At 40.6% G+C, this 13,182-nt stretch overlaps 1 protein-coding gene across 4 annotated transcripts in view; it reads left to right on the top strand.

The window, feature by feature from the left end:
* The first annotated feature begins 492 nt into the window (after positions 1–492).
* Positions 493–13,182, top strand: part of LOC107313570 (bifunctional heparan sulfate N-deacetylase/N-sulfotransferase 3) — a 66,520-nt gene continuing 53,830 nt past the window's right edge. For 2 of the 4 annotated variants that reach the window (XM_015861926.2, XM_015861923.2), the window contains exons 1-2: positions 493–580; positions 7,876–9,002. In XM_015861926.2, coding sequence (XP_015717412.1) covers positions 8,022–9,002 — 981 coding nt within the window. In that variant the 5' untranslated portion in view covers positions 493–580; positions 7,876–8,021. Of the gene's footprint in view, positions 581–899; positions 1,109–5,007; positions 5,206–7,875; positions 9,003–13,182 lie in introns of those variants that run through there. The other 2 variants (XM_015861924.2, XM_015861925.2) reach the window with 2 other exon arrangements.

The raw sequence follows: 13,182 nt of genomic DNA, 5'->3' as shown, positions 1-13,182 counted from the left end.
CACACACCTCATTTTATTATGGAACAAACTCCGAGAGACTTTGTTGGCGTTCTGCTCGGGGTCACGCTGCCACGGCCCCTCATGGCAGCCGGAGCGATAGCACGACTTGTCCCTCCCAGCCCATCCCTTTCCTTCCGTGTAGCGCCGGGTCCATCACCGACCTCCCTCGCGACGTTTGTCTGGCACGCGGCCGCCCGCGGGCCCTGACGGGACGGAGGCGCAAAGCAGCGCCCCGCGGGCGGGCGGCGGACGGCTCGCCCATTGCCGGTCGTTCATTGCCGGTGAGCGCGGAGCGCGGCCCCTCCTCCGGAGGGCGAGGCGGGGCGAGGCTGAGGAGGGGCGGTGGTAGCGGCCCCGCCCGGCGCTCGCCCCCCCGGGCGGCTCAGCCCCGCCGCACCTCCCCGCGGGCGGGCCGCGGCTGGGGCCGGGGCGGTGCCGCTGTCCCCGCGGCTGGGCGCAGCCCGGCGGAGCCGGCAGGTCCCCACGCCCGCCGCGGGGACGGGATCGGCGGCGTAGGGCGAAGGAGCGGAGAAGAGCGGAGCCCTCAGGCGAGTCCCGGGGCGGCGGAGCGCGGCCGGAGGTAACGGCGGGCGGCTCCTCCGGCGGGACCGGACCGCCCGGCTCCGTTCTGCGGGCGCTGCGCGGTCGCCGCTCTTTCTCGGGGCTCCGGCGCTCCCCGAAAAGTTGCGCGGTGCCGCCCGGGGCAGCCCGCCCGGTGCCGGGGCGCTGCGGCACGTCACGGCCGTTCCGCGCGGCTTCGGGTCGTTCCGTCCATCGGCAGCGCGCTCGGCATCTGCGTGCCGGCTGTGGTACCCGGCGCTGCCCTGCCGCCGCGATTGGTTTTTTCCTCCCCTGCTTCCACGGCCGCTTCTGTGCGACGCTGTTGCCCTCTGGTGTCTGCGGGCGGCTGGCCGAGCGCCGTGCCGGGCGGCGAATTCGGTCGTCACCGGGAAGAAATCGCTGATGAGTTCGGGCGGTGACAGCCCCTGGAATTCCCGGAGTCCCGTGAGGACGTTACAGCCGATCCGAACGTTAATATGCTGCCACACGAGGCGTTTGGGAAATGGCAGAGAACTCTTTTGCGCTTTCATTCGCTACTTTTCGCTCGGTAACTTCGGTTTCTGGGTTGATTCGTTGATTGGTTCGTGTGGCTTTGCCTTTTTCTTCATTAAAAAGGCAAGCGGAGAAAACGGCGTGTTCTTCTGGCTGTCGTCCCCGCTGCGGGGAAAGGGACAGAGTGGGACGGGCGGGGACGAGGGGATGCGCCGCGCGGTGACCGTAGGGGCAATTCGTCGGCAAGTCGTGTCCTGTTCCTGTCCTGTTCCGTTTGTCCGCTTGCTGGGAAAGAACAGGCTTTGTCTCGGAAAAAATGGCATGAGACATAGGTGTTCTAAGGTGTTCTGGTAGAAGGTCTTGTGTGAAGATGAAGTAGCAATTGAAAGACCGAACCTGACTTTTGCACTTTATGGAAGACTCCCTTTTAAATACCGTATAGTTGTTACTTAAAAATACTGATTTATTAACAAATTTTGATCCCCGAGTTTCTGCCCTGTCAGGTGCTGTAGCACCGCATACAGCAGTGCAGCACTGAGGTAAGGAGAACTGAGGTGTGAGAGCAGCTGAAAACTGCTTGCACCAGGAACTCAAAAAAAAGCGTCTCTGTGTGCCAGAATGTTTGTTCTGCATAAGTCTATTTTGTTTGGTTTGGGTTTGTTTGTTTGTTTAAAGATTCTGCAGAAATGTGCCTTACCTGAGTATAGGAGAGCTCACAAGCTTTGTTAGGCATTGCAGAAGAGCCTGGATGCCTTCCCTGGGCTGTTTGTGTCTCGTAGCACCATCCTTTCCAGCTGAAAATGTCTCCTTAATATCCAGTCACAAGACCGCGTTCTCAACCTGCTTATGAGGTTATTATGCTTAACTTGTGAGTTATTGCTGCTTGAATGCTTCAGTCGGTAGAGTGAAGTAGAGGTACTTTGGTACAGGGAGGCCAGTTTCATATTGTCATGATTGGTCTCTACAAACCTGAGCACTACGAGCCAGGTGGGGTTACTTCAAATGCCCTTTGCTGCTTTTTATGTGTCTTTCTTATATCTAAGAGTTACGTTTTAGCAGCAGTGATACAGTGACTGGGAATATTTCCTGAGGGTTACATTTTGTAGTAGCTGTCCAAAGCAGGATTTTCTGCTCGAAGGAATTAAATAACGTTCTAATGGCTATAAGCTGGAATGCCCATATCAACGTGCTGAACAATATGTCTGTTCTTCATATAGGACTCATCCCTCATTCAAGACATTGAGGATTGTGTTGTTACTGCTGCTGAGGAGTCACTTTGGTAAAGAACAGGCACAGAACATAATGATGAGGGTTATCACAGGAGGCAGATGGAAAAATAGGTACAGGTATAGCAAGGCAAACAGATGTAATAACTGAACAAGACTGTTGGCTAATGAATCTGAACTCACAGCACTTTGTGAATGAAAGGATTTTCTTTACCCCGAAACAGTTTGTGAGGGTTTTGTTTTACCTTTGTATATAAATGTGACACAACTTCATTGCTGTTAAGCAGAGGTCACAATGTATAGTTGCTTTTGCATAGGTCTGAGGTAAAATTAAACCAGATTTTCATATTGGGCTTTAGAAAACTTAAAAGAGAAAATGCTCTCAATTTGCTTTTAGCCATTTTTTTGCTGAGCCCACAGGTTTAATCTTGATAGTTTTCAATCTACTGAGAGAAAGCAAAACATTTCTTTTAGTTTTAAGTTGTACTGATGTTCATGACACAACTTCGACACATAAATATTTTTACAGTATGATACTTAAAGCAGTTTTCCATGTTTGTTTGTATATGGATACCTGTAGTTGTTGGCTTTCTTGTTTGCTTGTTAAACAAATAAATTTAAAAAAAAAATAAAAAATTAGTTCTGAAAATTGGATGGCAAGAACTATGTATCTTAGAGCTCCTTAGTCCAGAAAACAGCCTGTTTGTGCTGCTCAGACAAGGCAGTGGTACAAAGCCCGTACTGCAGTGCGTGCTGGGCATGCCGTGGAGTCATAGTGCAGAAATCTGCCAGTGAGGGCATGGTGTTCACAGTGTTGCCATGGCGCTCGCACAGCGCAGGTCCTCACACTCTGTGCATCAGTCTGAGCCCAAGGATGGGGCTCCTCACCAAGTGCAAAGACTTCTGGTGAAGTTGCTTTCATATTCTCTTGGTTTTGCTGCCAGGAGATACAAAAAAAGAAAAGAGAGTGCTCACTAGAGAACAGCACTGTACCTCCTTAATAGGTGAAATCCCCAGCTAGCTTTGTCTTGAATATTTGCAATAGGGTTATTGTGCTGAAATGATTTATAGAAGCCAGGGATGCAGTCGTTTGTAGTTAGCAAAGCAATAAACTCCAGACAGCTACAAATGGCAGGAACTGACCAGAGCCATATGACTTCATCACGGTGTTTGTTCTGTCGTCAGTTTTATCTTATTAGTGAATTAGGAGAAAGGAGAAACCACAAAGTTCAAAATCTGTATTCTAACCTCTCTCTTTCATCCTGGTTGGCAGAAGGTATACATGACTGTGACTGCCCAGCAGCGTGTGTGATGACTGTATATCTTGTTATTAAGGTGATATTTATTTCCTGGGCCTATAAGATTTTTGTGAGAACAGTTCTGAAGTTGCAGAAATCACTTCTGCAATAGAAGAGAATGATGTTGAGCTTTGCTGCATTCAGAATAAAATGCAACATTTTATTACATGACTCAGCTTTCTCTCAGCAAGAGCTTGTCCTGCGCAGACTCCACAAGTTAAAAACAAACTTCTAAGTTTGTTCAAGCAATTTTTATCACTGCTTTTCACATTAAGGTGACATTTTGATACTGTACGCTTGGGACAATGTAAATGAAAGCCACTGGTCTCAATTTTCAGATGATGGCATAAAAAATGCACAACTATTGTAACAGGTCAAAAATAATAATTCCAAAATATTGGAGATCAAACTGTCATGACTTTTTAGTTCTTTTGTTAAATATTACTTTCTTTTCTCTTGAAAATAAGATTCCATAAGGACTACCCTGTTCTGAAATACCGCTTCAGAGAGCTTCCTTGCTCTGTTCTAAACAGTGCCCTCTGTCGATATGTTCTGTTGGCAGTAATAATGGAAAGGGACCATTTGCCCTTAAGCTGTGACTCAGGCTGTGACAAAGCTCACTGTAGTTGTGGTAAGTAATGCAGTGTGGGGTGAGCAATGCAGCCAGGAGATCTCTGTACCTCTGTCACGTCCAGTGCACAGTGTTTTAGGCTGTAAGAATCCAGTGGAATATCTAGCAAATAACTTTGTTCAGAGTAAAATGAGACTGTTCCTGTAGGAAAACAGCTGTAACTTGTCAAGGCTTTGAAACTGCTCTGGTATTATTAAACGTATGTTCCCTTTCCTTTTCTTCTGTGTTCTTTTGAACTCTTGCCATGCAAAGCAGGCTTTAAATAAGCAAAATCTTACATAAGCATCAAGCTGATTCAAGAGAACATGCATTTAAAACTTGTCTTATTCTGTTTCATTCCTCTTCCTTCCTTCCTTTTTTTTCAGTGGTGAGGATGCCAGGTTTGGCTGTGATCCTGCTGGGTCTCAAAGATTTCCTCAGTGTGAAGCTTTGCATCTGCCTTAGCGTTTCTATCCACTCCTTCTTGCAACTGCACTCTGTACCTCAGGAGGTACCTGCAATTAGGAGCTAAGAATAAAATGTCATGGGCTTTCCTTTAGGAAAACACAGCTCTCTAGGCTGGCCCCAGATTTTCTGCTCCATGGAACCACATTAGGACATCTTTGCTGCAAATAATTCAAGTGTTCTTGCTTCTTCCTTTATCAGCCCTTGAGTTGCAGCCCTTCTGTAATATCTTGTGCAAACATCTGTGCCTACAGCTGCTTCAGGTCACTGAATTTTTCCTGCTCCAGGAAAAATTCCTTCAGTATTATCACATTCAGATGGCAAGATAGGAGCCAAAGCTGGTGAAGAGAGAGACATCAGAATCACACAGCTGGGAGCTTCCAGCTCATCTGACTTGAATGGTTCCTGTCATAAAAACAGGAGTACTCCAGGGCTCTGTCAGATCAGCCTGGGGAAGAGGAAGCAAACAGGCCTCCAACAGTATGTTGAATGGTGGCTGACTGTGACTCAAGGAAGCAATGGTACTTTGGTCAGTAAGAATTCCGTCTTGCAGGTTCGTGTCTCTCTACTTGTAAACCAGACCTGAAGCTCTTTGTAAGGCTAAACAAGGCAGGTTGTGTGTTTTTTTGTTTTTTTTTTTTGTTTTGTTTTTTTTGTTTGTTTGTTGTTTGTTTTTTTTTAAGAAAGGCAGCCATGTATATGATTTTTCCTCAGAATGCAGTAAGCGTTCATTTTGGCCGCTAAAATTATGAGTTTTTTGGCAGCCAGTCAGCTACATTGGAGATGCAAAATGAAGGCAGTTTTCACTGAGAATCCTTTGCGCCCGTAACAGAAAATCATGTGTCTGGAAACATGCCTTAAAAATCTAGTTTTGCTCATTCAAGTAAAACAGAGCTTCTAGTTTATCATCTGCCTTCCTTCCAGTTCATATATATCTTTTCTGCTGTCTAAGTCAATGCTCTCGAATGTAGTATGACAAAGATCAGCTATCTCAATACCTAAAATGTTATTTGAGCTCTTCTAAAGGTTCTTTCAGATTTACGTTCAATATCTTAAATTATTAAGCTTATTTGCAAATGTATGGCTCCAGTTTCTACAGGCACAAATTATGTTATTTTTGGTTAATGATGAATAATGTGCATGTGTGAAAGCCAAATCCCTTGTCTAAAAGCTATGTATGAGGTTTTGTCCAGCTGCAGGTGAGATTTAAGGCCAGGTGCAAGTCCTCTGACAGCAGGAAGGGTTGATCAAATAGTACCTGTGTAAAATAGGTGTTGAGAAGAGCAGAATGTGCTCATCTGGTAATACGCAGGTTTAAAGGGAATCTTAATTATGAATGAGAGAGCTGACATATTCTTACTCTTGGCTCTCAGTTTTTCTGTCCTGATAGATAGGATGCCATGTAGTTTCTTCTGTCTTTTGTATTATCTTGTTTTCTTATTCACTTCCTTTTATTCTGTGCTCATTATGTACCTGGCACTGGAAGGACCGGTCTCCAGGATGTTTTTAGTTTCACGGAAGGTACTGTTAAGTACATCTTTTTTCCCCTTTATTAAAAAACAAAACAAAACTTATTTTGAAAATGTGGAGTAAAAGGCCACCTTCTTGATTAAAGCTCCTCACCTTAAACTGCGGAGCTGGTGAGTGGCCCAGGTGCATGGCAGGCTGTTGTTTCATTTTACTTGATGTTATTTTTTCCACTTTCGTTTACTGATTAGTAACTAATCTTCTATATATTTCAGTTTCTTTAGGATCAAAAATCTGTTTCTTTAATCATCACTTGTTCCATGTTTTATTACTGAGTTGACTAGATTTCACTTATTATCACTGTCTGTCAGACTGTATAGAAAAGTTCATATTTGATACTGACAATACTCCTTTTTTAAACCCTGCTTTTTATTTTGTTATTTTTAGTTGAATATATAGGGATTAAGCACTCAGGAAATGACTGTGTTAATGTTACACATGTAGTTTATCCTGTTGGCATTCACATCCTATATGTAGATTATGTACTATATTGTGAAGTAACAGTGGCATGTTCTGTATTTGTAATATTCTTCAATTTACTGCTGACCTTCCTTTGTAATTCTAGTAGTTAATTATTTTAAGTTTGTCATACCTTTCATGTATATTATTAGACAATTTGCGAGCAGTTGTACTGCTGGCTTGGAAAGTGACTACTTTCCTTAGGTACAAGTTGGAGCATAAATATATCCCTGCGTGATCTGCCTCCCAAGTTAGTTGTTGATATATTACTCTTTTCTCAAATTTAAGAGCCAGGTTATTCTGTGGGTTTTTATTTTATTTATTTATTTATTTATTTATTTAATGTAAAGAAATACAAAGTCCTTCCAACAATACACAGAAGGACAGTATGTGGTGCAGTGAAATGTAATTTGTATTATTTCAATGCTGCAGGGAAAAGGCGTGGTTCTGTTTATATGTAGAATAAGAGTCATTTTCAATATGTAGCACACCTGAGTGTAAAATCTGCATGTTGAATTATAGATTCTCCAGCTTTATTCAGAAGTGCATTAATAAAGTATAGAATACACTTAATCACGTAGAATAATGTTCCCCGAGGTTCTTGGCCTGGACATAGGAAGGTTGTGAAATTTCCTCAATGTTTGTGTTATCAGCTGTTGTTTATTTGTAGTTCTTTTCTTTTTGGGTTAAAAAGAAAGAAATCAAATTAAGAGAATCAATAAGTTCTTTGCTGCCAGAATCTTGCATTTCAGTGTCTCCTGAGTGTGCCCTGTTTTATATTATATTCTGAGGCAGGGAGTCTGTGAGATTTAGAGACGCTTTCATGTGGGTCTGGTAACCTGTGGAAGGGCCATCTAAGGGAAGCCTGCTGGCCTTTTTTGCTCGGCACTTGGACTAGGTCTTTTGGTTCTTGAAATGTTAGGTTTGATTTCTGTTAGATTGAAGTGGAGGTTCTTCCAGCTGCACCTTCTTTACTTGTGCTTCAGAGATATTTTGGTGTTGCAGTACTACAAAATACAGAGTGGCAGTTGTATTTTATAAAACAATTAGATATAATGGGGGGCAGGAACAAGTAATGCTACTAATGTAAAATTTCAGAAGGAAATGATCACAGTTCTTTGAATTGTTTTCTTCTAAACCTTTCTTCAGCATGATTTGTGTTACCCATTAATTCAAACGTGACAGTACTTCACAAATGTGGAGCCTCAATTAAATCTCTGATTTTCTTTTCTTCTAGACTATACCTTCTGTAAAGCTTTGTGGAAGATATATGTGTGTGCTGCAATGGTGACATAAATATTTAAGAGGACTGGAACAAGTTGTTGAGAATCTGTGTTTGTTTTTAATGCTGCTGTTGAGATCAATCTAAGACAAGTATACAACATGAGTTTTGTCATGAAACTTCACAGACATTTTCAAAGAACGGTTATTTTGCTGGCCACTTTTTGTATGGTGAGCATTGTTATTTCTGCATACTACCTGTATAATGGCTACAAACAAGAAAATGAACTTTCTGAAATCTCTTCAGAAGTGGAATGTGGTGATCTTTCACTGTTTCCATACAAGCTGATGGAGATGAAGACCATGAAGCCTATCGATCCCCTGAGGACAGATCTTGTAGTGCTGGTGTTTGTGGAAAGTCAATATTCAACATTAGGCCAAGATATAATAACCATTTTAGAATCTAGCAGATTTCAGTATCACATTGAAATTGCATCTGGAAAAGGTGACCTCCCAGTGCTTATAGACAAAAATAAGGGCAAATATGCTCTCATAGTGTATGAAAATATTCTAAAGTATGTGAATATGGACTCTTGGAACAGAGGTCTTCTAGATAAGTACTGCATAGAATATGGTGTAGGGGTTATTGGATTTTACAAAGGCAATGAGAACAGCTTACAGAGCTTTCAGTTGAAGGGCTTTCCTTTCCACATCCACAGCAATCTAGGTCTTAAGGACTGTTGCATTAACCCTTATTCCCCATTGCTCCAAGTGACTAAATCCTCTAAGCTTGAGAAAGGTCCTTTGCTTGGAAATGACTGGGCAGTTTTCCAGATTAATCATACAGCTTACCAACCAGTGATATTTGCAAAAGTGAAGACACCAGAAAACCTTCTGCTACCTGCTGCTAAAAGTGCTCTGCATGCTACAGTAATTCATGACCTGGGTCTCCACGATGGGATACAACGAGTCCTTTTTGGCAATAACTTGAATTTTTGGCTTCACAAGCTGATTTTCATAGATGCCATCTCTTTTCTGTCTGCAAAGAAGCTCAGACTGTCCTTGGATAGGTACCTTCTGGTTGATATAGATGACATCTTCGTTGGGAAGGAAGGAACAAGAATGAATGCCAATGATGTACAGGTAAAGTATGTACAGAAACTAATCATTGTTACAGCAAAGTATCACGCCTTTATTATTATTATTAGAGCAAACAGTTATTAACAGTTGAAACTCAGAAAGGACACAAATCACTAAGAATAGTGATGCAAACTCTTTGTGCCTTGAGAGAGAAGCCAATTTGACACCAGCTTTCAATAGTTGTTAACTCAAGGTGTAGCAGTTCTTTCCTCCTCCAGGCTGGTACTAAATGAAAACATAAGAAAATAAGAGTCACTTGTTAATATCACTTGTTTTCTCTCAAGTAACAAAAATGATTGCTGAAACTAAGTTCTATAGTCTCACTGGCGGGCACCTCTGAATTATATTCTATGTACTATGTATGGAAAATAGTCTCTCACAAGAAAATTAAAGATGACTAGTTGCTAAGTAACTGTTAAATGAAGGTGGTAAGACAGGCAATGTTTTCATTTCTCTCTATGTCCCCAAGCACTCACAGTTCTAATTAAATAATTGCAGAGTATTTAACTCTAGTCTGATGATACCTTCTGCCTAAATGTGTACTTTAGAACTACTTGGAAACAGCACAGGACTTCTAAGCATGACCCAAGATTTGTTAGCATGTAATGTACTTGTTGCTATTCTTACAAGTGGGAAGCAAAAAGAAATGTCAGCATATATTTTGAAGAACAGATTGGATTATTAGCTGAAATGTTTAAAATGTATTTCAATTGTCAAAAGCTGGCTGCAGCATTTCACCTTTCTTATCTTAGTTTTATGACGCTTACTTACAAGCAAGGTTGTATTAATTTGCATCTCAGAAGCTTGTTCAGTCACTTAAAAATGTTAAGTTCTTACCTTAACATTTCAAGTTGGACATTCCTAAACGTCCTTTTTTTACTCTGTTGTCATGCTGTTCAAGTGAGGTTGTACGTTGGGGTCAGTAGGAATAACGTTATTTCTTGCTATATGCCTCCCTTTCTTTTTGTGAAGTCTTGTGACAGAGCAGATAGAGATAACTGCAGAACTAATAGTCTAGGAGCTAGAAGTCCATAAGATGCTGGTGACTGGTTTCTTCTGGAAACATGGGGAAATTTCCTGCGAAAACTTTAGTCATGGAAAGATGTTCTGAGAAAGGTTGGGCAATGATAGCACTCTGTGAAGATGATAGTCTTATTATTATCAACTAGAATTTGGTGGTTGTTGTGTGTGTGATTCCCGCCCCCCCCTTCCCCCCCTCCCCCCCCAGTGGTAGTATATTTGTCAAATTGCAGCAGCCCTGTGTTATGCTGTGTTATTAAGCAAGAGACTTGAACTTGTAGTTACTTCTATTTATTTTAAAATTACATCATACACTGAAACTTCCTTTGCGTATGCAATTATGACTCAGATATGTTTCTTAGATAAGTAGGTGTTTATTTAAAAAAAAAAAAAAAGTATGGGATAGGAATAGAATAAGGGTGAATTTCTGTATGGAACATGGTGGCAACATTTGAGCTAGGTGGATAAGCACGCTTTGAGGATATCCAGTGTGCAAAACGAAATTGCAAGAATAAGGTAATGTCTGACTCACATCAATGGCAAAACTCTGTTGTTCTGCGGGAGAGGTTTCTATTAACAATTCAATAAAGCCTAAATAGACCTCCCTCTAAGTTGTATGGTAGCAATTTGAAATATTATGTTTCAAATTTTATCTCTGTGAATGGCACCTGAAGATAATCATCCTAACTTATCCTAAAATGAAAAATTGCCAGAATTACTTCCTAGAAACCAGCAGCTATTGAGGCAAATTAGATTAAAGCCAATTCAAAAGGATGAACTGTGTTGTTTTGAGAGAATAATTTGCACTATGTCAGAATGTTATCTTTCCAAAGTGAAACTGTCAAATTAAACAGAAATAGTATCAAAGTAGAAATAAATGAAATTATCCTACTTAAAAGTTATATTGAACTTTGCTCTGAAAAAGTGGAATGTGAAAGCGTTCCCTTCAGATTCTTCATCTACTTAAAAGTTAAAACGTTTTATTAAACGTGTTGTTAGGGCTGTCAGGTGCGATGCATCTTCATTACTATTAATATCAAAGGAATTACCCTCTGTGGCACATTGACATGTGGGAGGAATGAAATAAAATCAATTTGCAGTAGTTGAGAATCTGTTATTGTATAGTGTATTTTGCATAACTGACACTCCATTAGATAGCAGTGATTTACTGGGTTCTGTTGCATTGGCCATGACAGAATTGAGTGTAAAGAACGGTTACTAAATGAAAAGTTTGTGTAATTCCAAGATTGTCTTGTTTCTGCTAAGGTTATATTATAAATACCGGGAGTAAAAAATTGGATATCATGTTTTTGGTTTCATTTTTGTTTAGCGTGTTTCCTATCTAATATTTTCTGAATGCAGTCACATCTTTTAAGACTGAACTTACTGAATGCAAGGTGGATGGTTCTTCATACACTCCATTAATTAATGCAAAGCAATTTAAACCATCTCAGAAAGCTTCTAATCTCCAGAATAGCTGTTTGGTTAGCATTGTTCCCCGGATAAGGCAAAGTTTAGAAGCTGGAGAGTTGTTGTGGATGTTATACAAAACCTGTAACTCATCAGTGATTCAGCACTGACCCCTCTGGGTCCATCTGGCCCAACCCCTGCTCAAGCAAGACCATCCAGAGTGGGCTGCCCATATCCATCTGGTTTGGAAGATCTCCAAGGAGGGATATTCTAATTTCAAGTAAGGTCAGGTTTTCAAAAGAATATCTTATTCTTTTTTATAGGCTAAGCTGCTCTCTTTGAATTTTGTGAACTGGAGCTGAGAATATCTGAAAATTGCTGTCATAAGGTTAAGTGGTATTTTTTTTTAAATTTTTTTTTATCAGTAGTATATATTGACCTCGAAAGAGTTCAAGTCAAAAGCAGCCCCTCTACAAAGAGTGCCTGCTGCATCTCTAAAAATTAGGCAGAGTGGTGGTGCTTCAGCTGGAGTATCTGTGGTGCCAGAAATACAAGTGTTGAGAGCCCTCATATATAAATCTTGTCCAAAGATATTTAGAAGTCCTATAAAACTAATAAATGGATTGTTGAATACAGCTTTTATATTAAAAAAAATAAATAAGTAACCACAAAGCCTTGAAACCGTACTTCAGATTTTTAGGTTTCCTGATTGTTACTGATTTGACAGTCACTTTACAAAATCTGGATAAATAAAACTTTTCTCCCTTGTGCCATACTGAGTAGCTGCCATTGTGCATCAATGGTAATCATCCATTTTCATCTTTATTTATTTTATCATTCTCTGATACATTAGGAATAACAGAAGAGAACATTTTTGTAGTCTAATTGCCTCCCACATTGAATATAAGTGTAGCAATGTCATCTCAGCATTCATTTTTCAGTAACTGTTTTTCTCTCTTAATATCTGTCTAGTGGGAGAGAGTATTATGCTGTGACAGTGTTAGATTTTTTCTTTGTGCCTTTTATTCTGTGCAGTCCAAATAATTCTTTGAAACAGACAGACAATCTATCTAAATATCTGCAAAGAAGTTTATCTTAATAGACCAAGATTGTCCCAGCTGACAGTCTAGTAATTTAATATAATCTTTTTTTTTTTTTTTTTTGGTCACCATTACTTTTAATTTTTTTTATTTTTTTTTTTTCAGACTATAAAGTATTGAAAAAGCCATGTGATATTAGGAGGGAAATTAAATATGACTTTTTTATTTTTTACTTACTGTCCAGTACTGGTGGGTTACAGTGCAATATGCATGAGTTGGTCAACCATTTCTTTCTTTTCCCCATTCCATCAATTTATGTATTTCCTTGGGAGCTGATCATGCTTTCAGAATGAAAAATCAGAACACTGTGATTTTTTATTCTTTCAAATCATTAGCTGTGTGAACTTTGCACTGTGGGATACTTTGTATTTTTCAAAAGAGGTAATTTAAACTGAAGTCTGGTAATCTCTACACTTTCTTCATGCAAGCCTAATTTATTTTTTTTTTTTACCCCTTTAATTCCTGCACGTGCTCAGGTTTGGATCTATGGTGTTCATACTATTTGGGAAGAGTCTGGCCTAAATGAGCATCTTTGGTCACGCAACATATTCACAAATGGAATCATGCTAACACTTGAACATAATGTGATAGATACTTCTTGTGTTTTCTTATTGTCTTCTGTAATTGCCACGGAAAAGCTTTCATATTAACCA

Source organism: Coturnix japonica, chromosome 4 (assembly GCF_001577835.2).
Source record: "Coturnix japonica isolate 7356 chromosome 4, Coturnix japonica 2.1, whole genome shotgun sequence".
Lineage (NCBI taxonomy): Eukaryota > Metazoa > Chordata > Aves > Galliformes > Phasianidae > Coturnix > Coturnix japonica.
The sequence above is the reverse complement of the archived record's forward strand: the minus strand, read 5'-3'. Positions and strand labels throughout refer to the sequence as shown.